The following is a 26,800-nucleotide window of genomic DNA, read 5'->3' on the forward strand; positions in this document are numbered from 1 at the left end:
GTCTTGGAATGCAGATAGAAAGCGCATGGTTGGTGGTAGTCCCCAGTGAGCGATTCGCAATACTTGACAGGCTGAGGCTTTCAGCGGAGCTCGAGAGGCATCAGGAACGACGCTCTTTTTTGAAGGCAGCACCCTTCTACACTCGTAAATTACTACAATCACATTCGTTTTCCAAGTTTGCTCGCCATAACACATTTTCGTTTTTTCCTACCCACGCGATGTCCCGGCAGGTGACGTCGTCTTTCAATAACTTGAGAAGAAGACGGAGAGGGAGTAGCAACACACTTGATGCAGTATGTTCTATCTGAAAGACCTAAAAAGTGAGAGCAAGATCTTCAGTCGTGTTCCAGCCAGAGGCCAAAGATCGTTCACTGTCTCGAGGGATCATCGTAATCGTCAAGGCTGCGATGCCGCATGTATCCAGTACAAGGTCACTGCGCCGCATGCACTTCAAACAAAGTTACCACGCCGCATGGCCCTAAATAAAGGTTGCGGTGTTGCCTATGCCTTCCTAGTATAAGGTTGCTGCGCCGCGCCTAGCACAAAGTTACCTACCACACTGCATGTGTCTAGCACACCCGGGCAAGATTGCCGCGCCATATGTTAGGTGCTTAGCACGAGATTGCCGCGCAACATGCGCCTTCATGTAGCACTTTTGGCCCGATGTGGGTTACGCGGACCGTCCCCTACCTATCCTCCGTGTTATCCATGCGCGTGGGGCTGTTTAGGCGCATATTGGGTTTCCGGCTTCTTTTCAACTGTACTACTCCCACATTAGCACGGACGTGTACAGAATTGTTTGTCATAACTGTATAGCCTGCATTCGATCTATCTACCCCTCAAACACGCCAAATGATCGTCCAGCTTCAAGAAGTCCCCGCCATCTTGATACGCCCTGAGAATCCCCGAGTTACGATCGTGTACTTGGCTGACCATGCGGTCAATAGCCTCAGTACTCTGCTCCTCGAGAGTCTTCTCATTTGCCTCTTTCGCTTCTTGACGAATTTCATGAAGACGTTTGAGCCAATACATCCATCTCCACGGGGTGAAACCAGTCGGTGACCGCTTCCCGAAGTCGGATTCAAGGAAGTGTTGCCCACCCTGTCCGATATGACTGGGACAATCATTCCATGAGAGTTCAGAGAGTTGGACAAGAACGTGACCCGCCTCTTTGATCCACGCACACACAGACGGCATGAGCTGCGTTAGATCGAGAGTCGAGATCGTCTGGTGTGTAGAAAGTTCGTCTGGCTGCCCTCCGTCGATACTGCTTCTTCCCTCAAAAGTGGAGCTGAACAGCAGAAGAGCGATCTGACAGATTCGATCTTTGCTAACGCGAGTCGACGCCAGCTTGGCCAGAAAGGATGCGAGGTTCAGTCGTTGGGCGTTCTTCAAGGCCGCGCAGTTCTCGATCCAGAATCCGGTCATGTCAGTGGCTAGAAAGGGTAGATCTAAAAGTTGGTGTACAACGTCAGTGTGTGTCTCACATAAAGTTTGTACGGGGATATTACTGACCGTTCCACACCGTTCCATCTACTGTTCGCGCGATGTCGATACCGTAGTGCCCAGTAGCGGGCCTGGTCAACGGCCCCAATCCCTGGATTCGCACAATATCGAGAACCAAGCGGTCCTGCTCGCGCGTATCATACGCCGTGTGCAAAGCAACTTGGTAATACATGTGCCACGCAGAGTGGATGTGGTGCACAAGAGAGTCGATACCATCTCCTAGGCTGCAGTATCGCTCACTGACAACCCCGGTTCGATTATAGAAGGCTGTTCCGCGGAGTCCGTCAAGTTCCCCACGCGCCACGTCTTCGCGAACCATTAGGACGTCATGAGCCACATTGTCTAGGTGGTTGAGTTCGGGAGGGCCCTCCGGTGAGGCGCCCAGTAGAGCATCACGGAGGTGATGCATGCTGAGTTCGCGGTTGTGTTTGTGTCGTTCACTGAATGAGTAGAGTACAGAACGAGGGATAATGGAGACAGGAAAGCGCTCTTGGACATGCCCTTGAACCTCGTCTTCTTGTCACAATTTGGGTGCCTAAAAGAAGTCTCCGAAGCTTAAAGATCCTTTCAGCTTCCCATCCCAATGTAACAGCGTCACTGCTCCACTGTGTGTTGTTTCCGATACGCTGATCTCTATTGCAGGTGTCTGCCTTGCCTTACCTAAGTAGGGTTTCCAGCGCATGCCGCCCCACATCTGCACTGTGCCGCCGACGGAGAATGGTCTGCGGCCCGCAAGCGCCGCTGCTCTCATATCTTCGCTAGGCTGGTCTCTGTTGCTAGCGTTTGCGCCTTGGGCGTCGAGTAGTATCGGTGTATGGGCAAAGAATGTCTGCACGTTGCTGCCGGTTGAAGTCTGCAATCGGTACGCGGCAAGCGGGTTGCTTAGCATGGGGAAGCAAGGGACACGCGTGTTTAATCGTTTTGAGACGCGCTAGCGACGCGTCATCCCCTCGCCAACTCTGTGACACTCGCACTTTACACCTAAACACTCCTGCGGGTTTGCACAGCACACATAGAGACGTGAGCTCTTCGATTACCGTTTCTTTGTTTGCCAGCTATGGCCCGAAAGACCAAACCGAAGTCTAAGCCAAAGGCGCAACCTATCCATTCTGCCAATTCCACACCGGTCCAACAGGACGATGTCCAGGCCGCGTATCAGACCCTCGTGGAGTAAGACCACCTACGTGACGGAAAACGCGGAAACTGACATACGTACAGCATTCGCAACAAACTCGAGGCCCCAAAGAAGCGCACCGCAAAACAGCAAACGAAAATCCTCAGAGAGTGAGTTTCTCTCCTTGTACGAAACAAAAACTGCGTAGACTAACCACTGAGTTCGCTTTAGAGAATGGCCGGCCGCTGTCACGAAATACAGCGAATTATGGAATCTCCAATTCGCTCGTGAGATAGAGACCCGTCTACCGACCGAACTGAGAGCGATGATCTTCGACTATATTTGGGATAAGAAAGCATTCAAGTATCATGAAGAGTCGATGCAATACCGTCTCAAGGCTGAGAGTTGCCGCAGAGAGTTGCCGCACTTCATTCAAAGCCGCTTCATGGGTTTGAAAATAGCCCACGAAGTTATGGTGAAGTGGTACGAGGTACAACCCGACCGTAGCGATTCTGGCAGCTATCCCGACATTGATGGCTTTGGTCCAGTTGAATACATCACCATAGCATCAACGGAACGAGTCGTCTGTCAAGATATTTGGGATGTTGGACTTATTCCCGCAGATGTTTTGCAGTCACTGTATGTTTGTCTTTGGGAATCCAATACAGACATCGATGCAGAAGGCGAGACGCTTGTCAAGACCCTGATGAGTATCAGGAAGAAGAGGAATTTCAGTCTCCATATCGAATTGGTTCAACAGGAGGTCAGGTTAAACTTGTGGGTCCCGTGGATCGAACTCCTGAGACCTGTTCTTCAGGCATATGAACGCGAAGGAGGGCATTTGCGTTTCAAATGGGGGCATCCGTTTAACAGGTACGACGACATAGAGTTTGACCTCACCGAGGTGCTCAGAGATACGAGTGGAAGTGAACAGTGGAGGCAAGATGCGAGAGAGTATCTGGACAGTCTGGATGACTATATCCTCAAGGAATATCACGAGGTAAGTGCTTATTTGACCTCCCAATGATGACCTATAAATGAGTCCTCGAACCATGCGATCAACCCCTGAAAACGCAAGTCGGTAGCTAATGCTTTAACCGGTATCTAGGATCCGTGGATCGCATTTTCGGAACGCCATTACCTTATCGAGAATGAGCCAGATTATGACCCCAAGAATTATGCTCATCCTGCGCTCAACACTCCGCCCGGCTTCTATCCTGATTCATCAGAATATAGCGATAGCGAAGATGATAGCGAAGACGATGCTAGTCAAGACGATGCTGGCGAAGACGATCTCAGCGAAGAGGACTCAAGCGCAGACGACGCTAGCGAAGACGATGTCAACGCGGACGATGCTGGCGAACATGACTCTACTGCGCAAGTCTCTACTACAGATTAATCGATCAAACATCCTGTCGAAGCCATTCAAGTGCAAACGGCATCAGCTCGGACGAAGACGACAAAGACGACAAAGACGACAAAGACAAGCCCGTTGTTTTCGATCCCAGCGAAGCCGGTTCCAGCGACGATGAATACAGGGAGAGGAAGCTAGCGGAGTCAATTCTCGGGACGCAAAACATAAAGAAAGATAATAGGCTATCAAAGAGATGAGTTTTGCGGAGCAGGTACGTCGGAGTCAGGCCAGCTGTCCAGCTTGATCTTGTCATGGAGTGCTCTTCTGATTCAGACGGTTCGGACTCAGACGATTCTTGCCCGTCATATCTCTCGAATTGGATCCAGATATGCATCGAGGTGACTATGCATCTTGTTCGTTTAGCCAGGAGCAATGATATAAGATACCCACCCTTTGTTGAACGCGTGTATAATTCTGTAACTGTACCATAGGAGTATAACAATAATTAATGTGTCTTCTTTGATGTAGCATCTTACCCCAATGACACAGCCGTTTATTGTTACGAGGATCGCCTCACAGTCTCACGGAGTCAAGAAGAACATGTGGACTTAGAATGCTTGCAGTATTGACCGCAACGCATGCGGGGTATTCCATCACCCGCCCGTTCCCATCACCCATACTCCCATAATCATAACTTCGTAAACACCCCACCAGATACACCTAATCACTCGCCTTGTACTTCTCCCGATACTCATCTAGTCTCTTGAGATCCTCCTCTCCACCCAAACTCCTCAAATACTCCACAACATCATCCAGCGTCAAGATAGCGAGCACAGGAATTCCATACTGTTTCCTAACCTCGCCAATTGCACTGGGACCGGGCTTTCCATCGTCATCAGTCGCTGTCGGCATCTTCTCCCGCCTATCGAACGCCACGATAATGCCCACAAGCTCACCCCCCTCCCTCTTGATAATATCAATAGCCTCTCTAATCGCCGTACCAGCCGTAATGACATCATCCACAATAACAATCTTCTTTCCCTTCAGGCTCGCGCCCACAATGTTGCCACCTTCACCATGATCTTTGGCTTCTTTGCGGTTGAAACTGTAGCTCTTCTGTCCGTACTTGGCCATGTCCAGATCTGCGAGCTTGTCGACTGAGGCTGCTGCTAGGGGAATGCCCTTGTAGGCTGGGCCGAAGAGAATGTCCCATTGGAACGAAGAGTCGGAGTCGCCGTGGTTCTTCAATGTGTGCGCGTAGGCTGAGGAGATGGAGCGGAGGAGGTCGGCGCGGTGGAAGAGGCCGGCATTGAAGAAGTAGGGTGATATGCGCTTGGACTTGAGGGTGAAGGTGCCGAATTTCAATGCGCCGGCTGAGACGCAGTCTTTGAGGAAGTTTTGCTTGTATTCGGGGAGCGCCATGGTCGGAATCGTTGTTGTTTTGTCGTTATCCCGAAGTGGGTGAGGCTGTCTGAACTTTTCTTTCCGATCTCGTTCCTTTCCGAGCTCGGAAGCAGGGAGGCTTCGAGAAGGTGGGCCGTGCGTCAAGACCGTCATTGCCCAAGTTGCTTCGCCAGAACTTTTCGTGAGCATCACGAACCGCCGCCCCACGCTATCCCATACCCGCGCATCTACCACCTGCCTCTTTTCTGCTGTTTCTCCTAGCTGCGTCGGTCTGATAGAGGTTTTTCGGGCGTCTGGGGGATTTTGTTCGTGCGGCTGTTGACAATCAGGCGCAACATTTCTTTACGCCGCCATCACAACCTGACATCTTCAACATGACCATGTATGTATAAACTCTAATATCCTGCGTCTTCCCAGTCACACCAATGCTAATCCATTGCTAGCTGGGACTCCATAACCGGACGCAAGTCCAAGGACACGGCACCCGCGCCCGCCTCGCCCCAAAATGCCGACTTCGTAAAAGAAGACAGCTTCCAACCCACACCCTTCGACCCCAACACGGCCATCCAAAACCCCTCCGAATTCCTGCTCGACCCCTCACAACTGCATCCCCTCGCTGGCCTCAACCAAGACACACTCGACTACCTAAACCTCGAAGACAGCGTCCTCTCGGACCTGCCCGGCGCACAATCCGCTCTACCCTCACGCGGCTGGTCCGACGACTTATGTTACGGCACGGGCGTGTCGTATCTGACGGCGCTGACGATAGGAGGAGCGTGGGGACTAGCCGAGGGCCTGCAAAAGAACCCGCCCAGCATGCCCCCGCGGTTGCGCATCAACGGCGTGCTCAATGCGATAACACGGCGAGGTCCTTTTCTGGGAAACAGCGCGGGCGTGATTGCTATGGTGTATAATGGTATGAACAGCACGATTGGGTACTACCGCGGCAAGCACGATATGAGCAACAGCGTGGTGGCGGGCGCATTGAGCGGCGCGCTGTTCAAGAGCACAAGAGGGACGAGGCAGATGGCTATTAGCTCGGGTATCTGCGCGACTGTAGCGGGAGGATGGGCGGTATGTTCAACCAGTTCTTGGTTCTGCTATAACGAAAGCTAACAGCCCACCAGATAACACGAAAAGTCTTCTTCGAGCCCGACCTAAAACAAGTCGACTAAAGCAAAGATAAAAGGAATTGCGCGCAGCAAATACATACCATTCTACCGCTACCCTGACGAGCCCCAATCGCGAAACCTGGCGCAGCAATCTTCTTTCTCACCTTCCACTGCAGTTCGACGTTTGTCCCGCATTTACACGAGTCGATCTTAGCGCAAGACCCTCCTCCTCACCACTCTGCGGGCCCTGCCCACCTTGTACAATAAAGCTGGCGTTCATGATACGGGAGGATAAAAGATCCTTTTTACGTAGGGTCTCTTAGAAAAAGGTCTAGGTGTTGGCTCTGGGTTGGATTTGGAACAGCGGCCCGACCCTCCTTGTCGGACGATCTGGGCTGTTGTGCTGTGTACGTGTATATGTGTATGTAGAGATGAAAGTGATGGAATGGGAGAATCAAGTTAATGATATATTTGAACAAATGCGTTGAAGTGGGAAGGGGCCAGAGTACGTGCTTGTTGGTTTGTCTTTACTACCTGCTGATGTGACTTGATGGTGGGCGACATGAGAGATTGAGTTGAAAGCGAACACTCCATCATTGATATTCATGAGAAGTCGCCTCGTCTGACGTATGAAGTCACAAACGATAGCTATCATGTACCATGCATGCAAGACACACGTCTACAGATGTCATAGCCCGTGAAACCACCCTGAACGCCAAATTGCAACGATCATTGAGCCATGCACAGATACTCTCCGCTTAAGCCTTCTTAGCGAACTCGACACGCAGGATAAGATGCCCGAAACCGACTGAATAAAGTTAGCATCTCCCCATATCACAAGCTCTGCGTGCTGCAACTTACATCCATCCATCTTCTCACACGCCTTGGCAGCATCACTCCGATCCGCATAACTAACAAACGCAAAGCCCTTGGCGCGGCCCGTCTCCCTGTCCTTGGCCAGGAAAACACGAGTAACATGCCCGTACTTGGAGAACATGTCGCGCAGATCCTGTTCCTCGGCGAACTCAGACACGTTGGTAACACGCAGGGTAGCGCTGTCGTCGCGGTCGAATTTGCCGCCCATCTTCTCGCCTGCGCCCGCACGGCCACGCAGATGAGGGGGAACGTAGCCGCCAGAGCCGGTGCCCAGACTGCCTCCTGCACCGCCGGGCGCATCGTCGGGCATTTCTGCGGGGGCGACGTCGCCTTCGGGGGCCATGGTGTCTTTGAAGGGACATTTTGTGGTGAAATGGTCGCCCTGGCAAATACGGCACTTGATCTTTGCGTTCTTGAGCTCTGCCTTCTTCTTTGCTTCGTCGCCCTTATCTTCGTTGCTGGCTTTCCAGTTGGAGACGGGGCGGAAGGCGATGTTCTCAGCGACCGAGACGGTGTCTGTTTGGGGGCCGGCGGGCTTGCCCTTTTCTTGTCCGAACTTCGCCCATTGCTTTCGTTCGGCGACGCGGGGGTTTACGATTTGCTTTACGACAGTCTTCTTGATGCGCCGTGTTGTCTTGTATTTCTTGCCGTCTTCGCCGATGCGGTAGGAGATTACGGTTTCGGTTCCGTCTTTGTTCTTGATGACTTGTTGGGGTGGGAGGGAGGTGAGGGAGGACTCCTCGTCTTCTTCTTCTGCCCAGTCGGTGCGGCTATAGCAGTACTGTCAGCCTGATGCTCTAGAACCCGGAGAGATGTATGCAGAAGCTCGTGGCTTGATGAGCGGCTTAGAGCGACGTAGGGGCGACATGGGAGGATGGTAGGTGTAGAAAGGCCGTAAAAGGTGCGCATAAACTCACCCTGCTGTTTTGGACATATTTGCGGTTGTGGTTGTGTTGTTGGGGGTGACGGGTTGGGAGGTAGTCGGGGTCCCTTATGATACAGAAAGTGAGAAGTGGCGGCGGCCGGTGGGGCAATTCAATGTGTGCGGTGCGCCGCCAAGATTTCGCGCTAATAGGGTGTTGCGACTCATCACTCCCTTCCCCCAACTTCACCAACCATGGTATGTAAGCTCATTTCACTACACTACGTATGCGTAAAGTCACGCTCCTTCCAATGATACAAGAAAGTATGTCTTTTACAGGCTAGTGAGTCATCATCAAGATATTCGTACAGCTTCAAGTCTATTACGCATATCAGGATTCAGTCATAAATTGAGTGACTGTTCATGCCGAGGTAAATTATACTAGCAGTAATCACAGTAAGCGTTACGGAATCTTTAGTTCTACGGTCTGGATCAAGGCACGCTGCTGGTGAGTCACAGCTAGAACTCGAGTAGGCTGGATCGATAGAATCATACTCAAACTCAAGATGATAGCATTCGCGCAATAAGAATAACTCTAACCAACAAGTCCAACCACCCTCCAGCAATTCAAGGGTACGCAGCATCCATCACATCATCTCTCTGACCCCGACCAGCCGATGACTCAAGACCCGACTCTTCTATCCTTCAGAGCCTAGATTCCATTGCACCCTGCCTCTTCCAGGACCCTGGAACTGGCCAATTGGCACCGGCTTAGGCTGCTGAATAATATCGCTGTTAGTCCTAGGGATCGTTTGAACGACTGGCTTAGGAGTGTTGGCCGTGGTGTGGAAGACCGTGTCACTGCTGCCTCTAGGGAGCTTGGGCTTTTGGATGTGGTGAGGCGACCAGGGCGTGTTGAAGTCGTTGACGAAGGGGGTTTGGGCAGGTATCGACTGGGCGGGCGGTGAGAATTGGGGTGACTGCTGCATTAGTTGTGGTGAGCCTTGCGCGTAGTCGATGAGGAGGCTGTGTTTTGTGAGTATAACGAGTTCGAGCATCATGAGTAGGGCGATCTTACTCCTGAGGTTGAGCACTGCCCCTTCGACTTGGCTGTACACTGCTTGCCACGCTACCTCCACCCGCTACACTGCCCGGCGCACTCCCGTACATTGCTGCGTGATGTGACTGTGGCGTGGCGGGCAACCATCCACTACTCGTGATGCCCTCGGCGTCCATAAGTCGCTGGAGCAGATCTTCGGTGATGACGAGCAAGTGTTCCATGGCACCGAGCCTTGAGTCCTCTTTCGCAGAGCAGCAGTGTACGTAGGATCTACTCGAAGGATTGTGCTCGACGATGCAAGCTCCAATTTTTCTTGAGGAAGTCGGAGCGAAACTTATCACGTCTAGACAACGATTCGGTCCATATATCGCGCGCGCGTTCGCTGTAACAGGTCAGTCATCCTGTTTTAAGCGCAAGAAACCGCGAAAGATACAGACCGAGTACTCTTGTCCGCGTGCTTTCCAGAGAGTCCTCCGAGTCTTTGTCCTCCATGCGATGGAGAATCTGGCTCGCCGTTCGTTCCAGCGCCAGGCTCTCGTAACTGCCGCTCTTGCCGTGCTTCATTTCTTTGAGCGTCTCGATCATAGCGGTCAGCCGTCAATACCCGAGAGAGGTTCGACTTCTTGGATTTGTTCGACTGTCCCGATGAAGATGCGGTAGAGTCACCCGTGTCTGCGCGCCTAATAGGTCCGAACTTGTCGAATGTCGTCAATTCTCTGGCGAGATTCTTGAGGGAAGATGTTCGAGTGAGATCAGAATTCGAGTTTGTTCGACTCAGGGCTGGTGAAGTTCCAGCTGATCTTGAACCGTCAAATTGGCGGGTACCCCTGCGCTTTTCGAGCCGAAGTTGATGGAGTCTCTCTTCCTGATGTGCGGCTTCTTTCGTACGCTGCTCCTGTCTAGCAAGATAGACGTCCCGAACGCTGGTGTATCGGTCTAGACGATGAGGGTTCTTGCTATGATATGGGTTAAGCTGAGGTCCTAGTGCAATTCTCTCCGCAAGGGTTGGAGGAAGAGCTGGCTGCGAGTGTCTCCTTGACCGGCTTGAAGTTTGTGTAGAAGTTTGTGATACGCTCGACGTGCTTGATCTGTTCGAGATGGGTCTAGTGCCGGATCCTGTGGAGTTAGCTCTCGCTAGGCCGGGTCGCCCGTATGGGGGATCCAGGATGGTCGTTTCTTGTATGGTTGCGAGCTTTAGGCTCTGCCGATATTGTTCTTGCCAATACCAGGCTGGAGGTGCGCAGGTACCGCAGGTAAATGGGAACGTTGTTACGTTCGCGAATCGGCCCTGCTGAAGTCTGCTGTCAACTCTGATCTCACGACCTTCACCATGAAACTTGGCGCGCACCTAACGTGGAGTGGTCACCTTCGGTGCCGACGAACTTCAGATGAAGATACAGATCTGTAACGGTATATGGGAGAAGCGGAGAAGGTCGAGCTAGCGTGTGCCGGGTGGTAACAGGTGTTCAAGGTAGTGTTGCTGGCGGTGGGCCAAAGGATGAGATGGACACTGAGGTGATAGGTGCTCAGAGAGGATGCTGTTCGATAGCCGAAAGGCTGTGCCTAGGTATTGGTAAGCGCTCAGCAATAGACCAAATTGTGGGTGACGAGGAAGTTGGTATGACGAAGTTGTTGTTTGTTGGGGCCACAATAGGTCGTCGCTGCCATCTGATCGACGTCTTACACTCAATGTTAGCCAAGAAGGAGCGCTGCCAGACGTCACTCGAAGTGCAGGAGCGAACTTCGATTTACTGCAATCACGTCATATGGCCAAGAGTAGCCAACCGGCGATGACGAAACGATGTGAAGTATAGAAGTAAACGGTATCTAAGCAGATCTGAACAATAACCCCCACTCTGTTCCACCGATGGTATCCTGTCCTTCCGTGTCCCGATCTTCCATGCAAATGCCCACACACTAACGCTTCAAGTACAATTATGCTATTCGATACACACTACACCACGCACCCAAACACACCACCACTATGTTACTGAAACCGGGAGGCGTTAGACTGAACCGTGTGGAGAAGAAGCGCAGAACGTGTGAGTGGCTCTGTAGGCTTCCGCGCGTCCACGTTCTGGAACAGAATTCGTGCTTCGGCATCCAGCGTCTAACCGGAGAACCTGAACCGCGAAGCTTCCAGTCTACCGAGGCCTTCGCGGGGCGCAACGTTTCGGCGGCGGTAACTAGTGGTGAAGTCTTGTAGGATAGTCCTTATCATCCTGACATCGCCAGTTTGGATACGTTGTCGAATGTTATTTAGGAATCGCTCGCTCTCTTGAGGTGTGATACTGCCTTGAGGTAACATGCCAACGGTACTAGCTACCCACTGAGCGACCTGCTCAGGCATAAGCTCGAACAGGTCGAGAAGCACGCCAGAAGAGTCCGCGAAGCAGCCCTCAGGGAAGCTGTACATCATGCCAGTCATGATGCGCTGGACTAATTGAACGCCAGCACCCATGACAAGTTGCTTGACGCGGTTCCGTAGTTGCTCGGGCACTTCGTGACGCGTGTTGTCGAAGCTAGATGAGGGCGACGAGTTGCGACCGTATCCAAGCAAGTCGCGTAGGAAGTGCAGCACTGCGATGATGGGATCCTCCTTGAGCAGTGTCAGGGAACTGCAGGCCGCAAGGAGAACAGTGTCCATGAGTGGCGACATGATCGACTCTGAGGGAAAGTAGAGTGCCATGTCGGCAGCAAGGCGGAAGTAGTCCTCGATGAGGTCAGGAAGCTCCTCTGGGGGCAGGTCGCTCAGTATCCGTAGGAAGGTCTTCGCTTGCTGCTCGTAGAACTGGTAGACGTCGTTTGCTAGACTTGGGTCGACATCGTCTACACCTTGCGAAAACTCTCGTACTATCGACGCCGTCGCCCATAGGAAGCAACCCTGCCTTGACTTGTCGAAGCCCTCAATCAGCTTAGTTGCGAGATCTGGTAGGAGTGGACGCATGGCTGTACGGTAGGAGAGCACCATGTACCGCCAGCATCGGCAGACACGTTCGAGGATGGGTATGCTTGCGTTGAAGTGCGTGATCATGTTAGCGAGAGTAGGGAATATCTCTTGGCAGTACTTGACAGCGGGATGTTCTTGACCGGCTGGAATCTCTGGCCTGACCATCTCGAAGAAGATGGTCAAGAGGTTGATCTTGTCGGCGATGAGCTTTTGATCCGCCTCATCCTTTGCTTGTCGCGCAACTTCGATGAGGTGAGCCATGACCGGGTCGAGGTAGAGCTTGAGTGTTGCTAGAAGCTGATCGTTGGGTACCCTAGCGACTACTGACGCGACACCTTCTGTAATCTCTTCCTGACTGCTGATCGGCAATTTGTTGAGGTTCTTCGCATAGAATTGTTGAAGAGGGCCAACAAAGTTGACCAGCAGGCTCGCGCAGTCGTTGCAGAAGAATTTGAATGATAGCGCAGCGGCTCGGATTACGTCCTTGGCAGAATGATCGAAGGCTGCCATGATGTAATCCAGTTGTAACTGAAGCGTATCGGGGTGCTGTGCGGTCCACTCGGTGTATCTTCCCAAAGCCATGACAGCCTGGAAGCGTAGCTTGTGGTGGTCGGGTATGCCGGCGATGAGGGGAATCAGGCGAGGTAGCATTATGTTCTCGTCCGGAGGTACCATGCGACCCATAGCCCTAACAGCGAACAAAGGCGCTTCCAGCTTCTGCCACTCGGGCACGCTGTTTGCACTGGCCTGAGCGCCATATGTTTGCACCCATTGTTGCATGAGGTCGTAGGGCTTTTGAAGACACTCGACGACGCCCATGACCTCGCAGCAGTCCTTCAGCACATCGCCCATCTGATGACGGAACTCGCGGAACTTTTCTTCCTGGTCGCGATCGCCCTCGAACAGATCCTTCTCGTCGCCAGACTCCGGCTTGGGGAACTCCAGGTGACCAATCATGATGTCTACCAGTTTAGAGTAGATATCCATGCACTGGTTGCGCGCTTCGGCATATTTGTCGATGGTGAGATACTGCTTAAGATCATACCAGAACTTGAACGTGTGAGATATGGCATCCCTCTCCTTGTCCAATGCAGCTGTCGCAAGTATGGCTTGTACCAGGGCGCGGAAGTCGGTCGGCAGGCGAGCGATAAGAATGACCCATGATTCTCCAGCTTCGGCGAATATCCTGGCGATGCCCTTGAACTTTTCTGTATCCTCCTCTTGAGCTGCCTCGGCGAGCTTGGTTTGGAGGTTGATGACTTGGGGGTAGAGGACCATTATCGACTGGAGGGTCTCGTCGACATCTCTGGTCTCGGCGATCAGGGCGCTCAAACACTCAACAGCGGCCTCGAATGGATCATCCAGGGACAGATCCTCGACGATGATCTTGAGAAGGGGAGAGTTTATGATGGCATCCAGTGGTATCTCGCGTATCCAGGAAGTAATGCAGTTTAGTAACTGTGGGTTTTGCGCGGCAGCGGCTATTCAAAGTCAGTGGAAATGGATTGGAAGAAAGGCTGTAGACGTACGGGAAGAAGTGCCATATCGTATGAGAAGCTCCAGGGCTTGTTGGGCGTTGTCGTCGATCAACTCGGCCGTCCTCATAGTCAACTCGTGTTCCTGACCACCACATATTAGACTACAACTCTACTATCATATGTCGACGCCGCGGGGAATAGTTGCCGTGGGCTGATGACGGGGCGCGGCTCGTTCGGACGTACTGTGAGAGCGATCTTGCGTCCATGCGTGACTTCTTCGGGGAGAACGCGGAGGAAGTCCAAGACGCAAGGGAGCGTTGCTGGATCTGAGCCGAGGGCGTTGACAACGTCTTTGAGGACATCCTTCCACTCGGTCATCTGTATGGCCAGATTCGCCAGGCACACGCATAGCTGCAGACGTATGGGCTTGGGTCCGGCGTGGAATGTCGCCAGATTCCGCATGATGGATGCTCGGAGCTCTGGCAGCTGTGCGCGAGGCACTTGGTGGAGGTCGTATACGATCTGACATGTTAGAATAGCTCGAGTACGGAGTAGTGACGACTCACCTTTCCCTTGAGTGTGGTAGCAGCAAAAAGCTTGGCAGCGGCATCTGCTGAGTTTGCCTCTAGCATAGCCAGTGTGGTTGTCCATGCCTCTTCCTGTCACATATCAGCCCCTCATGCTCCTGAACGCGTGCCCATGCTACGTACCGACTTCTGGAACTGCTCCAGAAACTGATGTGCCTGCTCTTTCTGCGCGCGATCCGCCTGCGACGACATGGTGTTGTGCGCCGCCAGCACAGGGTCGAAGACCTGCTGTCCGTTGGCAGCCATGGTGAGGGAATTGGGCGTGGTAGTGGGGGGACGGATGCGGATACTGCTCGGAGCAAGGCGGCGGGGCGTGGATTATATTGCGCGCATCAACTGACTTATTACCAGGGTGCAGCGGAAGGAAGGTGCAAGCGGAGAGGAGGCAGGCAGGGCGGCAGTTGTTGTTGTGGTGGTGGTGAGTTTGTTCGGAGACGGGAAGTTGCGTTCGGTCGCATAGTCAAAGCAGCACGAAGATCCCCACGTTGGTGCCAAGGCGTTTGTGACCGCTCAGGTCGCGCCAGAAATGTTCCTGCAACCACAGCTCTCCTCCGAGCCTCTCCCCACATTGCGCCCCGACTCCGCCCCTACGACTACGAGAATTACCGGAGACGCGCATTTAAATCTTCACAATGACTGGACGTGGTGGTCAGTACATCTGCGCTGTTTGACGACGACTAGCTAACTTGTGCAGGCCGCGGTGGAGGAAAGGGTACGACAGCTCCCACATGCATGCGCCGCGACAGCAGCTAATAACTCTGCAGTTCTCCTTCCTCCTATCAACTTCATCTTCAAGCTCCTGCAATCACGGGCGACCATCTCGGTATGGCTGTACGAGAACCTGGGCATGCGCATTGAGGGAAAGCTGAGGGTACGACTGCCTAACTACCTCAATACGACTGCTGCTAATAGTTGTGTAGGGTTTCGACGAATTCATGAACCTCGTCATCGACGACGCCATCGAAGTCACGCTCGCGAAGAAGGACACACCGGAGGAGAGGCGCAACGTCGGCCAGATCCTGTTGAAGGGCGACAACATCTCTCTCATCCAGCAACTCCAATAAGCGCGAACGCCAACTCACCCCCGCACAGTCGCAAAGACATACAATGGACACGGCGCATACGCCAGGCTGGGAGGAAGACAAGGCCATGTAGTGCGGACGATCTCATGCAAAAGTTTGTGGGACGATATCAAGGCTCCACGCGACGGAGCTCGCCATCACCAGTGATCAAGGCGTCCAGGCGGAAATCGGAGGCGTCCATGGGAACCGACTCGTTTGGTGGCAGGAACTGCTCTGTTAACGAGAGGCCAACTTCAACTTGGTTAGTTAGCCCTCCAAATACACAATACCAGTAGTTCTTACCGCGAAAAGGCATGCGCGATACCTGGTGACAGCGCGTCAAGAAATAGTCGTAGAAACCTTTGCCGTGGCCCAGCCGGCCGAACTGCGAGTCGAAAGCCATACCCGGCATGACGATCAGATCAAGGCCGGCACTCAGACCATCAGTCTCTCCATTCGTGATGCCGGTACCACCAAAGCAGTTCGCACGTGACGATATGGAGTCTTTGCTCGGAGTTGGAATACCCCATTTGTCGGCTTCCAAAGATTCAAAGTCTTTCATTGACTGCAGCTCTACCATGTCCATAATGGACTTTGGCTGGCCATCTTTGGGTGCATCCAATTTATAGGTGTAGGGAATGAAAACCTTCTTGCCCTCATCAAACGCATTGCGCACGATCTCGCTCGTGGATATCTCACCGCCCGGCATAGACAGGTAGACGCTTATTCTGCATGCCGCCTTGTACTCGGGCATGGACAGTAGGATTTTGGTTGCATTAGATGCTTGGGAGCATCAGTAGACGCAGCAACAAGACAATACATGACGTACTTTGCGTAGCAGCAGCCGCTTCGGGAAGGCCTTTCAAGATATCCCTAATCTTGGATCGCAATTCCTTCTTGACAGCTGCTAGTGATGCGGCCATAGCGTCTTTTGATTGCAAGCGTAACGGCGTTCCAAGTGTGCAAAGATAGCGCCGGTACTCCGGATGTCGTATCTGGTGTTGTGGTACTGAGGTGGGTTGCAGCAGAGAGCAACAGATGTCCTGATCGCACCGGCAAATATATAGGGAGTCGTCGCAAAGCAAAGAAGGACCTAAACAGCTAAAAGATCCGCTGCGGGTGTGCGGGCGATGATGTCGGGCTTGCCCACCGGAGGCCGGTGATGATCTGCAAGTAGCCGCGTGATCCCTGTCGATTGGACCCAAGCCAGGAGGCGGCGACACTCAAACATTCCCAAACATCCTCCCTCAACAACCACCCACGTCCGCCTCATCTACCCACCCCTACGCCCTCCGCCTTCGTGCACCCACGCTCGCTTCCGCACACCACCGACCGTCCACACTCGTTCCCTCACGCCGACACCCACACACCGCACGCATCATGTTGTCACGGATAGCCGCCCTACTGCTCTCAGGAGTCGCAGTCCTGCATGCGCAAGCCCAAACTGCTGCCGTTCCTGCAGAACTCGTCGGCACATGGACAAGCAAGTCAAATTCGACCATGACCGGACCTGTATGCGCTTCTATCCATGTCCGCAGAGGAGACAGGACTAATCACCCGTATAGGACTTCTACGACCCTGTCAACGAGAAATTCACCGAGCCCAAGCACACCGGCATCAGCTACTCCTTTACCGCGGACGGCCATTTTGAATCGGCATACTACCGCGCAATCGCAAATCGTACGTTGCCCGCAGTCACCCCAACACTACCCGGACAGGCACCCCACGATAGCAGAGCGTTCGCTGACAAGCATTACAGCCACCAATCCCAAATGCCCCCAGGGCATAATCCAATGGCAACATGGAAGCTACGAGAAAACGGCACAGGGCGGCCTCGTCCTTAAGCCCATCAAGGTGGACGGCAGACAACTATACTCCGACCCGTGCCAGTACAAGACCGCCGTCTACACCCGATACAACGCGACCGAGAAGTTCAAGGTATGTCGAGATGCAGAATTCTAAATATGCCGTACTGACCTATCAACAGCAATACGAATACGTCGCCTCGGACCAGTACCACGTAGGCACCCCGCGCATCACGCTCTTCAAGTCCGACGGCGCCCCCATGATGCCTCTCTACCTCGCCATGAAGTCACCCAAGATGCTCCCCACCACGACTCTCAACCCCCTCGTTACCCAAACCGCCGCATCCAAGAACTCCAAGCGCGGCGAACTACCCATGAACCACGAAGTCATCTACGCGCGAACAACCGGCGCCGTCAGGGCTGACCAATGGTGGTGGTTCGGTGTCTTCATGACTGCCGGTGGAGGATTCCTTTACTACTTCTTCTAAACACGACGAAGAAACGGCAGTAGTTGGGGAGACACCAGTCGCGCAATCGCGGCGATTATGGGGTTGGGCGCAATATCGGAGTTTTTGGCATAATTAAGATCACACGGCAACGCAGCATAATCCTTGTTTCATCTGGATCTTTCACACGACATGATTCTTGCTGGGTGTTTCAAAGAAGGAAGAGAGGCGTTTGGTGGCATCCATCCATCCCATCGGCAACACGAGTCATCAAGATATCAAAAACTCATGTTCAGCGAGCAGGCGCGATTTTGGAGTCTTTTTTCGGGGCGGCATATGTAGTAGACAAATTCATGGCTTTTTTTTTTCGCAAGTTCACATCCTCCTACACGCATTTTCTGTGTCAATGTTCCCTAGGGTGTCTGTCTGTGTGTGTTGGTACATTGGTAAACCAAACGTTCCTAGCCGATGGGGCCGACATTCAACAAAAACACACAAAACGACTTCTGCTGGTACGCTAATGTCGTTTCTATATGCAAACTTATCTACACTATACATGTCCCATCGCCCTGACAACATGATAACACGATAACAAGATAATAAGCTAACGTATATCTTAACCTCAGACTTCCTCCCACGCTTTCTAAACCTCAAGATTTCAATGGGACGGATGTCCAGCCTCCGCGATGCTGACAAGGTTTTCTTGTTCTTTTCTAAGATGATGGGTGTATTGTATTGTGTTGTGTTGTATGGTGTGGGGTTCGTAATGAGTCGTTAACGCGTTAGGCGTGAGGTGTGAGTGTCGCTGGAAAGGAAAGGGAAAGGCAAGTTCGCTGGATGACGGGATGTATGTGAGAGCTCTGGTTGGTGGGATACGCTGCGTTGTCGTAGGTTGGTGTGTATGCTCTGACACCAAAGGATGCACGGCGAGACAGTGAGGCAATGTTGTGCTTTCCAAGGTTTGTTCGGCTTGGAAAGTTGGTATGCTTCGATGCGCGTGTGGCGTGTAGGTCCTGTTGTTTCCCAATGGGTACGGAAAGAGTAGAGGGGTTCTCTGCGCGTGGTCTTTCGAGACGGGGTTTGTGGTATGTTGGTTCCAGCTATGCTGATGGTGTTCGTTTCTTACGTTCTTGGTCGGCTCCGAAATCTGTGCTTCTGGCGCGATGGATGAGTCCCTGCTCAGATGCTACGCGATCTGCTTTCCGTGTAACTTCTCTTCCTCCTCTCATATTCTCGGCTTGATTCCCCCACCCCCATCAATATCTCCCTCTGCTCCATTCCATTCCATCTCATCCCTCCCTCCCTCTCAAAGCCCAAACCTCTCCATGCCCACCCTAAGATCCTCCTCCGTCCCCAAAAGATTCATAGCCCAAGGCGGCCTCTGACTCTTAACCACAAACCTCGTCTCACCAATCTCCTGCACCCTCCCCTCTTCCCTCTCCTTCCCTTTTACACCCTCCCTATTATTCTCAGTCTCAACCTCCTCCCTATCCACAGGCTGCACTTTCTTAGTCCTCCTCTTATACGGCGGCCCCCTCCCCATCTCCGCCGCCTTCTCCCACGCCGTCTCGCACCCCTTAGCAATAATGCCCGCGCTCGCCCACCCCGTTTTCTTATCTGTTTCGAGCAGTCGGGTAATAAGCCACTCGCGCTGCCGCGGGTCCTGGAACGTGATTCCGGCGAAGAAGAGGGAGAGGGTTGATTCTGTTAGGACGGCGCCGAGGAAAGGGGAGAGGTCTGATGTAACGGGTATGCTGACGCTAGCCCATATACGGCCGATGAGCATGCAGTAAGGTGCTGTGACGGAGGCGCAGACGCCGGCGGCCATTTGTGCGGCGGGTGGCATGCCAGGGTGGGATCTCAAAAGGATGATTTTGGAGAGATAGGCGAGGCCCCATAGGATGGAGATGTCGTAGCTTCTGTGTAGAATGGCTGGGCCGAAGGGCGTCATATTCCCTCGGTCCTGTGCCTGGGTTCCTGGTACTGGTGGTGGGTAGGTGTCTTCTGGTAGAGGGGCGAAACCTTCGCTCTGTTCTAGAACTCGTAAGACGGATGTGTGGGCGTCCATGATGGTCTCCCATTCTGAGACTGCTTTCTCGTATAGGGTGGGTAGGTCGGCGTGTTGCGGGTTGGGTACGTTGGGGGTGGGTGGTGAGCGTTCGTAGTTTGGGTTTTCGTAGCTTGAGAGGATGGGGCCGGGGCCTGCTGAGGGGGCCATGCCGTAGAAATTGGGCATGGGTGGTGGTTGGCTTCGGGTTGGTCCTCCAGTCGATCCGGGGGGTGGGCCAAAGCCAGGTGGTGGTTGTGGTGGTCCTTGGCTTGTCCATCCTGGTGGTGGAGGTCCTTTCCATCCTGGCGGCGGACCTTGCATTTGAGGTGGAGGTCCTCCAGAACCCGCATGTATTTGTTGTTGACCAGGTGGGCCGCTGGGAGGCGGTCCCATACTGCCAAAACCGGGCATACCCGGACGAGGTCGCCATCCTCCATCCGCTTCCACCTGTCGAAGTTTGCGAGTGCGGTCTCGAACTGTAAAATCTGCGATGCGACCTAGGAGGAGGATTATGTGATCGTGGGAGCCATAGAGGGCATCCGTTCGGCCGAGTGGTGCTCTTGGAGGACAATCGGACCATTTACGGTAGGGGTTACTGCTAGATGTCAGTCTCAATTCCTAGATCCAGACCTGTTTTACTCACATAAGACGATGGCCGCTCACGATGCTCTGATAAACATCATGCCTAGCATATGACCAATAGATATCCTGCAGCGTCTCGTAACTCTGCAAGTCCAGTTTTGCGGGTATGCTCTGTCTCGCGTCGTGTCTCGCGCCATTATCTTCAAACACCATTCCAAAGTCGTCGTAATTGACTTTCTTCCCCACAATCGTGCTTACGAGGCCCTGATCTGGCATCAAAGCGCTGTCTTTGAGCCTCTGGTCGAATTGTCGTTGATCAAATAACATCTCCGGATTCTGATGTGGGAATTGTCGTTCCATCGCAGTTTGCGCTGCTCGCATTCGTCTGTACTCTCGCGTGAGTGACCGGAAATCGAGCTCGGTGATCAGGCGCTGGGCGCCGACGAGATGTGTTCCCCATTTTACATGTTCTGCTGTCCAAACTTCGTAGAAGGCCAGGAGCAAGGATGTCGCTAGTGTGTTGGTTGATAGACGTTTGGTAGGGTTACCAAGAGAGCGCACGAGGCGTTTGAGGGAATATGCGTAATGTTTGTAGGACGGTGTGATAGAAGCGCCTTGCAATCTTGCGATGTGCAGGCTCGCAAGGGCTAGCATGGCGTGTAGAAGACCTTGGTGGCTCAGAGCCTTCAGAGGCAATGTGTGTGTCCAGAGCCCCTGTTGAGCTGGGTGCGTAGTGCTTTCGAAGATGAGGGTAGGGTTTCGGGGATTTCGTTCGTACATCGACAGTGTTGGTCCGGTCTATCAGACATTAGTAAAGTCCGCCCAGTTCGGTTGATCACGATCCGACGGGCCCTTCAAACTTACCACATGAATATAGTGTGCGAAAACCCTCGCAGTCTTAGGATTACGCAGGGGACTTGCTGCATACTCTGGTCTATAGTGCGACAGTAACCCGTCGTACAAGAACGCATCGTATCGTCTGATTCCAAGCTCATTGTAGTTCTCAAGGTGTATGCGACGGATGTTGCTGAATTCCTTGCTCGCAAGTAGAGCCTGCTCATCCTCGACTGTTTCTGCTTCAAACATCTCTTCGTCTGATTGAACGTCCCAGTAGTCGTCGTCTTCGTTTTCGATCGCAGCTTCGTCAAGAACCTGCGTAGGACTGACGTGGTCGTCGATATCGAATCCGCCGAGGAGAAGTTGCGGTTGAGGTCGTTGCTTTTGTGATACGGCGGTAGGTTGGTCTGTATACACCACTGGTTAGCTGGGGAACATTCACGAACAAGTACAGATTGGAGAGAGTAGCGTGCTGTCGTTCTGGGAGGTTTTCAAGGAAACCCCAGGACTCAAGACATGCACGAATTTATGGATTGACAATGGGTTGGGACACGAAGAGAATAACGATAGTCATTGGGGTATATGAGGTTTTAACTAGACACGAGACATACCGAGGACAGGCTGAGACATATACTTTACATCTGGGGTTATATCATGAATGGGCATCTGCACAGGAGGATAGCTTGCATGACTGAAGTCAGCGTGAGAAACTGCTGCTGGGTAGTTGTGAGTTCCAACGTGGCTGAAGCTCGGGGGGCCTCCTTGCGGAGGGTGTACGGGAGCATGCGGATGACCATCGTATCTTTGCATGCCCGGCGGCGCTTCCGTGTAGTGAGGATACTGGTCGCTTCGCGGTGATACACTCGAATAATCCCGATAGGAACCTTCGGCTTGCTGGCTATCAGACCGGTAGGATTGTGGATAGTGCGGCGGAGGCTGAGGGACTGCGGCTTTTGTAGTGGGTTCGTGGCTGTAGGGAACCGAGACTGGTGGATATGGCGCGCTCTGGGTATATTGCATGGGCGGTTGAAATGTGCCGTGTGAATCGTGCCTATACTGTGTCTGTGGGCTGGTGTGCATAGACTGAGGGGGCGGGAAATATGAAGCGGTAGGCGTATGACCATGTGGAGGGTGGTTTGGCGAAGAAAGCGGCTGTTGGTGAAGAGGTGATGGCAGAGGTTGTTGATGGGGCTGTTGATAAGCCTGATCGTGTGTGTAGCCATGGGTCACTCCGGGGTAAGCTTGTGGGGGTTCCAAAGGCCCTGAAGTTTGGTTTGCGTCCATGTGGGAGAAGTCGAAGCTACCGTGCGGGCGTGGTTGGATTGGACCAAGCATACCCTCTTGCATGCCGGTAGTTGGCTCGGGCCCTCGATATGATTGATTGCGTGTGCCAGGAAGCATGGAGGTGTGATATTGGATAGTGCTGACAACGCCTGGGTGATTTGGCCAGTCGCCAATCGGTGGTTTGAAGATGACTCGTTGGTTGTAGCCCTCGCACTGGCGTTTGGACTTTATGCAGTTGTTGCAAGTAGGTCTCTCTTCACCACACTTTATGCGGCGTTTTCGGCAGGTGAGACACCCAGTTTTGGTCCTCTTTCTCATCTTGGAGTTGGTAGCAGACCCTGAGAGGCCTGTTGGTGACACATCGCCCGGGCCTCCCGAGATTGGAGCGGGCGCCATACTGTCCATGGGTTCGAGTAGAGATAGAGGTAACAACAAGCGAGTCTGTAGCACTTAGTACGAAGCTACAAGGCCATATAAGGGACGTAAAGACTGGGATGACATACCTGAGTAATCTTCGATCCTGAGGAATGGGGGCACAAGATCGGCGGGCTGATGTTGGTCCGCTTGGAAGCGGGTACGGAGCCAAGATCGATTAACCTCGCAGCAGTGCCGATCTGAATGGTTGAATCCTGCGGGGCGCCAGTGACGAGGCAGTCAAGCTTCACGGGCGACTGGGTTAAAGATGAAAGTGATGGTGTCGTCTTGTAGGAATCCAGGGCTCAAAGGCAAGAACAAATCTACTCAGGGAGAGTCGATCATTCAACCCACGGGAGCCATGTGGAGCCAGGGCTTCAATGTTAGTTATAACGAAGTGGGGAGCACGCACCAGGTGTCAGAGGCCGCTGGGAAGGCCAAAAGGGGAGCGAGCGGCAAGCCCGCCGCTGTTCGTGGGTACGGAAGGCTGTACGTAAAATGATAGCGCGTCCACAGTACCTACATCAGGCATGGAATGGCCATAGGAGCAAAGGTGTTCTAGACTAGAATGGGAACTATACTTTTCTGGGGAGCGACAAGGTACATGGGGGTTGGATCAGGGTGGGCAACTGGAGTCGGATGCAGAAACAGCGGGTGCGGACACGGACTTGGAGTGTTCAGAGCAGGGCAAGAAGTCAAGTTCGATTCGGCAGCTGTCGTGCGAGGTCTCGTCGGAGTGCGTGCCAATGGACCGGGGGTATTGAAGGGCTTGCGCTAGGAGAGTGGGAGAAGAAAATTGGCGGCTGATCAACGGATCTGATGCCGGGTAGGCTAATGAGGGGGGTATGATGTTTTGCGTTGGACGTGGGTTCCCAGCCAATCTGCCCGATATAGACACTCGACTGGCGAAGCGATGGGGGTGCTTTGGTTGCGAGCGTTGGGAGATGGGCGGCGGGACGTCGGCCTGAGGAGCTAGCCTGCAATCACTTGGTGCGCTGCCGAGTTCGGAAGCGGCCACGATGCTTTGCCGAGGATCCTCACCCTTCTCGCTCCCACCCACTGCACGTCGGCAAAGCAACCTCTTTGACACTGTGCTCCACCCTGAAGCGTGCTTTGCCTGCTAGCCGCTTGGGCAGCTGTCATCAGCCTCAGTCGCGTGGAGGTTGCGTTCGTGTGCGGAGCCTGAGTGGAACGTGGGACTCGGGCGACAGCTGGCCATGCTTCTGTTCCCACGACACAAACCTTATTCCGCGCAAAAGACATTCCGTGTGCGACGCGTCTTCACGTACATATCATCCCAATCCATCACAGTGACTGGCCCAGCTGGAGCGGACTGTACTCGCCCAGGTCAACAGCTGTGGACATTGCCAATGGCCTAGCTAGCCGCTATTGCTGCCAGGCCTCCAGGAATCGCGCAATTGCCACGGTGGTCTGCTCTGATTGCCTCTGATACATGGCTCTATCATTACCAGAAGCGGCATGGTGCTGATCGACTGATGGCGTCGTCTCACGCGCGCCGGCCAACGAGCTTAAGCATCCGCCAATTAACCTATACCATCAACCACCCTACCGGACCTTCTGTCTGGTTTCGCGCGTTTGATTCACCGAGCACCCCGGACATATTTCGACGTCACTGGCACAACTGCTACTAGAGTGGCCGGCATGCAAAGCATCTTCGCGCTGGTGGCGGCTCAGGGCAAGCTGAGCGGAATACCAAGCTCCGCAATCAAGAGCCATTGCCGCGGGGGCCCGCGCTTCTATTATGATTTTCGTCCAGGAATCGCGAACCCGACAGCTGGGCATCGTCAGCCTCTGATTGTGATGGCTCCCTGCCCACGAGTCGACTGCCTCGTCGACTGCCTCATTCAGGGCTCAACGGGGTCAAGGGAGCGAGGTACCTGTGTGCTCGGCGCTATGCCTCCTCATGCCATGTGCTGATGAGCGTGCGGAATGACGATCATGTGGACTTTTGTGGGGCTCGGAATACCTCTATTTCCAGTAATGGCCGCTGAACTTCGCATTCGACATCGCGGGTACGGATGCGAAAGAGCAGCCTCACCCAGCACGCTAATGCAGCATCTTCACACCACGATTGCATTAGTGCTGCGCGCATGCACGACTCAGGGTTGGCAGAGACATAATTCTGCCTTGTTTTGTTTTTCAAAGTCAGTGTCAGACGTTCACCGGGAGAACTGTCTACTGGTCCGCTCGGCGCAGTCGCGGTCTCTTGTGCTTTTTAGTCCTGGTATATCAAACGGGTCACCGGTTTGACGGCTGCGGGTACTCTTCCCGGTTATTAAAGGATCAGGTGAAAAGGAAGACGTGCAAGTACAGTGACCTTGGGCGTCATTGTCAAGACCCTACAAACAGGGGTTGAGCCCAGGTTACCAAGGCACTGGACCCGAGATGCTGCACCTCACATTCTGGCTGCAAAAGCAACCACTTTCCGAGTCATCGGTATGTCCCGATCATGGCTGTTTACGGAAGTGACCGAACTATAAAGCCAATTTTAGACAAGGCTCTCCAAGATAACGGGATGCGGTTGAGTTGCGGTTGAGCTTGCGGCGTGGTTAGCCGGATCCGGACAGCCATTCGTGGATTACTACACCGGTGACGATCCGACGGAAGCACAGTTTGCAATTGCAATCGAGATGCAGGGGTCGAAAGAGTTCTCTGCTGTGGCTGCCACGAGAAACGGAACAGCATTGGGCGTGTAGTGGTAGGTGAACGGCGACTACTGAAGGCGCCTTGCTCCAATGGGCTCACCTTAGCGACCTGGACCCTAGATCCAAAGCTTGATTTTCGACATGGGCTGATGCCATATCTACGCCCCTCATCCGCTTGCCATTCTCGACAAGGGGATTGACAGCACTCCCCACATTTGCTAGTCACTTCTGTAAGTTATTGCGAAGTGCACGTGATCGGATAGAGGCGCTGACGTCGTGTTAGGGGCAGTATACACGACTCGCTTTGAGAACATGCACGAAGTGATGCGGACATGCTCACCCGCACACCCACGTCTAAAGCGGTTTCTTCGATGTTCGGTTAGAACATCTGCCATGCCGGGTGTTACTCACGGCTATTGACTGCGGCTGATGAGTGCAGCAAGGCTTTGTTTGCGGCCTGCAATCTGAGCATCTCTTCAAAGCGACGCAGTCGCATCAGTTATCTCTTGGAGTGCTGCTGATGCTTCAGTACTCTGCCATCTCAGAGGTGTGCCCTTACATATGACGACAAGATCAACTCAACAAGCCAGTAGTCTGCAACCATGCACAATCTGACCCCGCAGCCTATATCCACTAGAGAGACGGTAGTTCCAAAGTAGTTCCAAGGTAGTTCCTGCGCGAAGTTAGTACGCGATTGTTGTTGTTTGTTTGTCTGTCACTTTCTCAAGAGGAAGAGTCAACAATGACATGGCAGTAAAGTAGCAACGGCTGATATATTAAGCTTGCTAAAGCACAGTATGCTCTCGCTCACCGCTGTCCTCAAGCGCAGCCACAGGATACCTTGAACCATCTCAGGGTTGTAGCTTGCGCAGGTACACCTCCGCCGTAACGGAAGCGTTTACACGACACTGCTAGTGCAGCGACACCTGCAGCCATACAGCACTCTACATTACACGAGCGAATTTCTCCCTCACGGCTAAAGCGAAGTTTCCCGACGCCACTGTCCACGCCACCAGCCGACAGCGTTGCCTCTTGCGAAACGTCCTTCACTGCACATGGCTTCCTTCCAAAACACCCGATTTGTCGTCATCGACCTAGCAACTAGCATGTTCCTACCCCAGGTTCTGGTGCTCGGGATCCCGCCGAAGGAACGGGGCGTATCCGAAGGAAGCTTCGGTGACATTGATCGGCTACCCATGTCAACGATCCTGGTAGGTTGCATGCATGTCATTGTAACGACACGCGGTCTTATACATGGAAGTATTTCGCAGGCACGACACTGGTATCTTTACAACTGCAAGTTCTGGTTTTCCAATGCGTTCTGGCGCGATCGCAACAGCCACTGAAGATGC

At 53.2% G+C, this 26,800-nt stretch overlaps 10 protein-coding genes across 10 annotated transcripts; 4 read left to right on the forward strand and 6 right to left on the reverse strand.

Annotated features, from left to right (window-relative positions):
• Positions 1-2,563: 2,563 nt before the first annotated feature.
• On the forward strand, positions 2,564-4,019 carry J4E79_007776 (uncharacterized protein; the record flags this gene model as incomplete). The annotated part of the gene is made up of 4 exons (XM_049356639.1): positions 2,564-2,676; positions 2,725-2,790; positions 2,852-3,620; positions 3,729-4,019. 4 exons carry the CDS (start codon positions 2,564-2,566, stop codon positions 4,017-4,019), a joined length of 1,239 nt encoding a protein of 412 aa, XP_049208986.1.
• A 675-nt stretch (positions 4,020-4,694) lies between these two features.
• Positions 4,695-5,396, reverse strand: PYR1 (Orotidine 5'-phosphate decarboxylase; the record flags this gene model as incomplete). Its single annotated transcript, XM_049356640.1, has 1 exon — positions 4,695-5,396. One exon carries the CDS (start codon positions 5,394-5,396, stop codon positions 4,695-4,697), a length of 702 nt encoding a protein of 233 aa, XP_049208987.1.
• Positions 5,397-5,752: 356 nt separating this feature from the next.
• Positions 5,753-6,553, forward strand: TIM23 (Mitochondrial import inner membrane translocase subunit tim23; the record flags this gene model as incomplete). Its single annotated transcript, XM_049356641.1, has 3 exons — positions 5,753-5,760; positions 5,822-6,452; positions 6,506-6,553. 3 exons carry the CDS (start codon positions 5,753-5,755, stop codon positions 6,551-6,553), a joined length of 687 nt encoding a protein of 228 aa, XP_049208988.1.
• Positions 6,554-7,248: 695 nt separating this feature from the next.
• TIF35 (translation initiation factor eIF3 subunit g) lies at positions 7,249-8,300 on the reverse strand (the record flags this gene model as incomplete). The annotated part of the gene is made up of 3 exons (XM_049356642.1): positions 7,249-7,298; positions 7,352-8,136; positions 8,284-8,300. The coding sequence occupies 3 exons, from the start codon at positions 8,298-8,300 to the stop codon at positions 7,249-7,251; spliced, it is 852 nt and encodes a 283-aa protein (XP_049208989.1).
• A 626-nt stretch (positions 8,301-8,926) lies between these two features.
• Positions 8,927-9,873, reverse strand: J4E79_007780 (uncharacterized protein; the record flags this gene model as incomplete). The annotated part of the gene is made up of 3 exons (XM_049356643.1): positions 8,927-9,254; positions 9,307-9,670; positions 9,726-9,873. The coding sequence occupies 3 exons, from the start codon at positions 9,871-9,873 to the stop codon at positions 8,927-8,929; spliced, it is 840 nt and encodes a 279-aa protein (XP_049208990.1).
• A 1,525-nt stretch (positions 9,874-11,398) lies between these two features.
• Positions 11,399-14,549, reverse strand: J4E79_007781 (uncharacterized protein; the record flags this gene model as incomplete). Its single annotated transcript, XM_049356644.1, has 5 exons — positions 11,399-13,719; positions 13,768-13,858; positions 13,960-14,238; positions 14,283-14,375; positions 14,427-14,549. 5 exons carry the CDS (start codon positions 14,547-14,549, stop codon positions 11,399-11,401), a joined length of 2,907 nt encoding a protein of 968 aa, XP_049208991.1.
• A 386-nt stretch (positions 14,550-14,935) lies between these two features.
• Positions 14,936-15,367, forward strand: J4E79_007782 (uncharacterized protein; the record flags this gene model as incomplete). The annotated part of the gene is made up of 4 exons (XM_049356645.1): positions 14,936-14,951; positions 14,998-15,015; positions 15,068-15,174; positions 15,224-15,367. 4 exons carry the CDS (start codon positions 14,936-14,938, stop codon positions 15,365-15,367), a joined length of 285 nt encoding a protein of 94 aa, XP_049208992.1.
• Positions 15,368-15,494: 127 nt separating this feature from the next.
• On the reverse strand, positions 15,495-16,287 carry J4E79_007783 (uncharacterized protein; the record flags this gene model as incomplete). Its single annotated transcript, XM_049356646.1, has 2 exons — positions 15,495-16,147; positions 16,194-16,287. 2 exons carry the CDS (start codon positions 16,285-16,287, stop codon positions 15,495-15,497), a joined length of 747 nt encoding a protein of 248 aa, XP_049208993.1.
• A 457-nt stretch (positions 16,288-16,744) lies between these two features.
• J4E79_007784 (uncharacterized protein) lies at positions 16,745-17,657 on the forward strand (the record flags this gene model as incomplete). The annotated part of the gene is made up of 4 exons (XM_049356647.1): positions 16,745-16,876; positions 16,930-17,044; positions 17,124-17,302; positions 17,352-17,657. The coding sequence occupies 4 exons, from the start codon at positions 16,745-16,747 to the stop codon at positions 17,655-17,657; spliced, it is 732 nt and encodes a 243-aa protein (XP_049208994.1).
• Positions 17,658-18,921: 1,264 nt separating this feature from the next.
• J4E79_007785 (uncharacterized protein) lies at positions 18,922-21,750 on the reverse strand (the record flags this gene model as incomplete). The annotated part of the gene is made up of 4 exons (XM_049356648.1): positions 18,922-20,260; positions 20,309-21,045; positions 21,112-21,491; positions 21,696-21,750. 4 exons carry the CDS (start codon positions 21,748-21,750, stop codon positions 18,922-18,924), a joined length of 2,511 nt encoding a protein of 836 aa, XP_049208995.1.
• Positions 21,751-26,800: the final 5,050 nt, after the last annotated feature.

Source organism: Alternaria viburni, assembly GCF_023758015.1.
Source record: "Alternaria viburni strain BMP 2772 chromosome Unknown scaffold_17, whole genome shotgun sequence".
In the NCBI taxonomy this organism is placed as follows: domain Eukaryota; kingdom Fungi; phylum Ascomycota; class Dothideomycetes; order Pleosporales; family Pleosporaceae; genus Alternaria; species Alternaria viburni.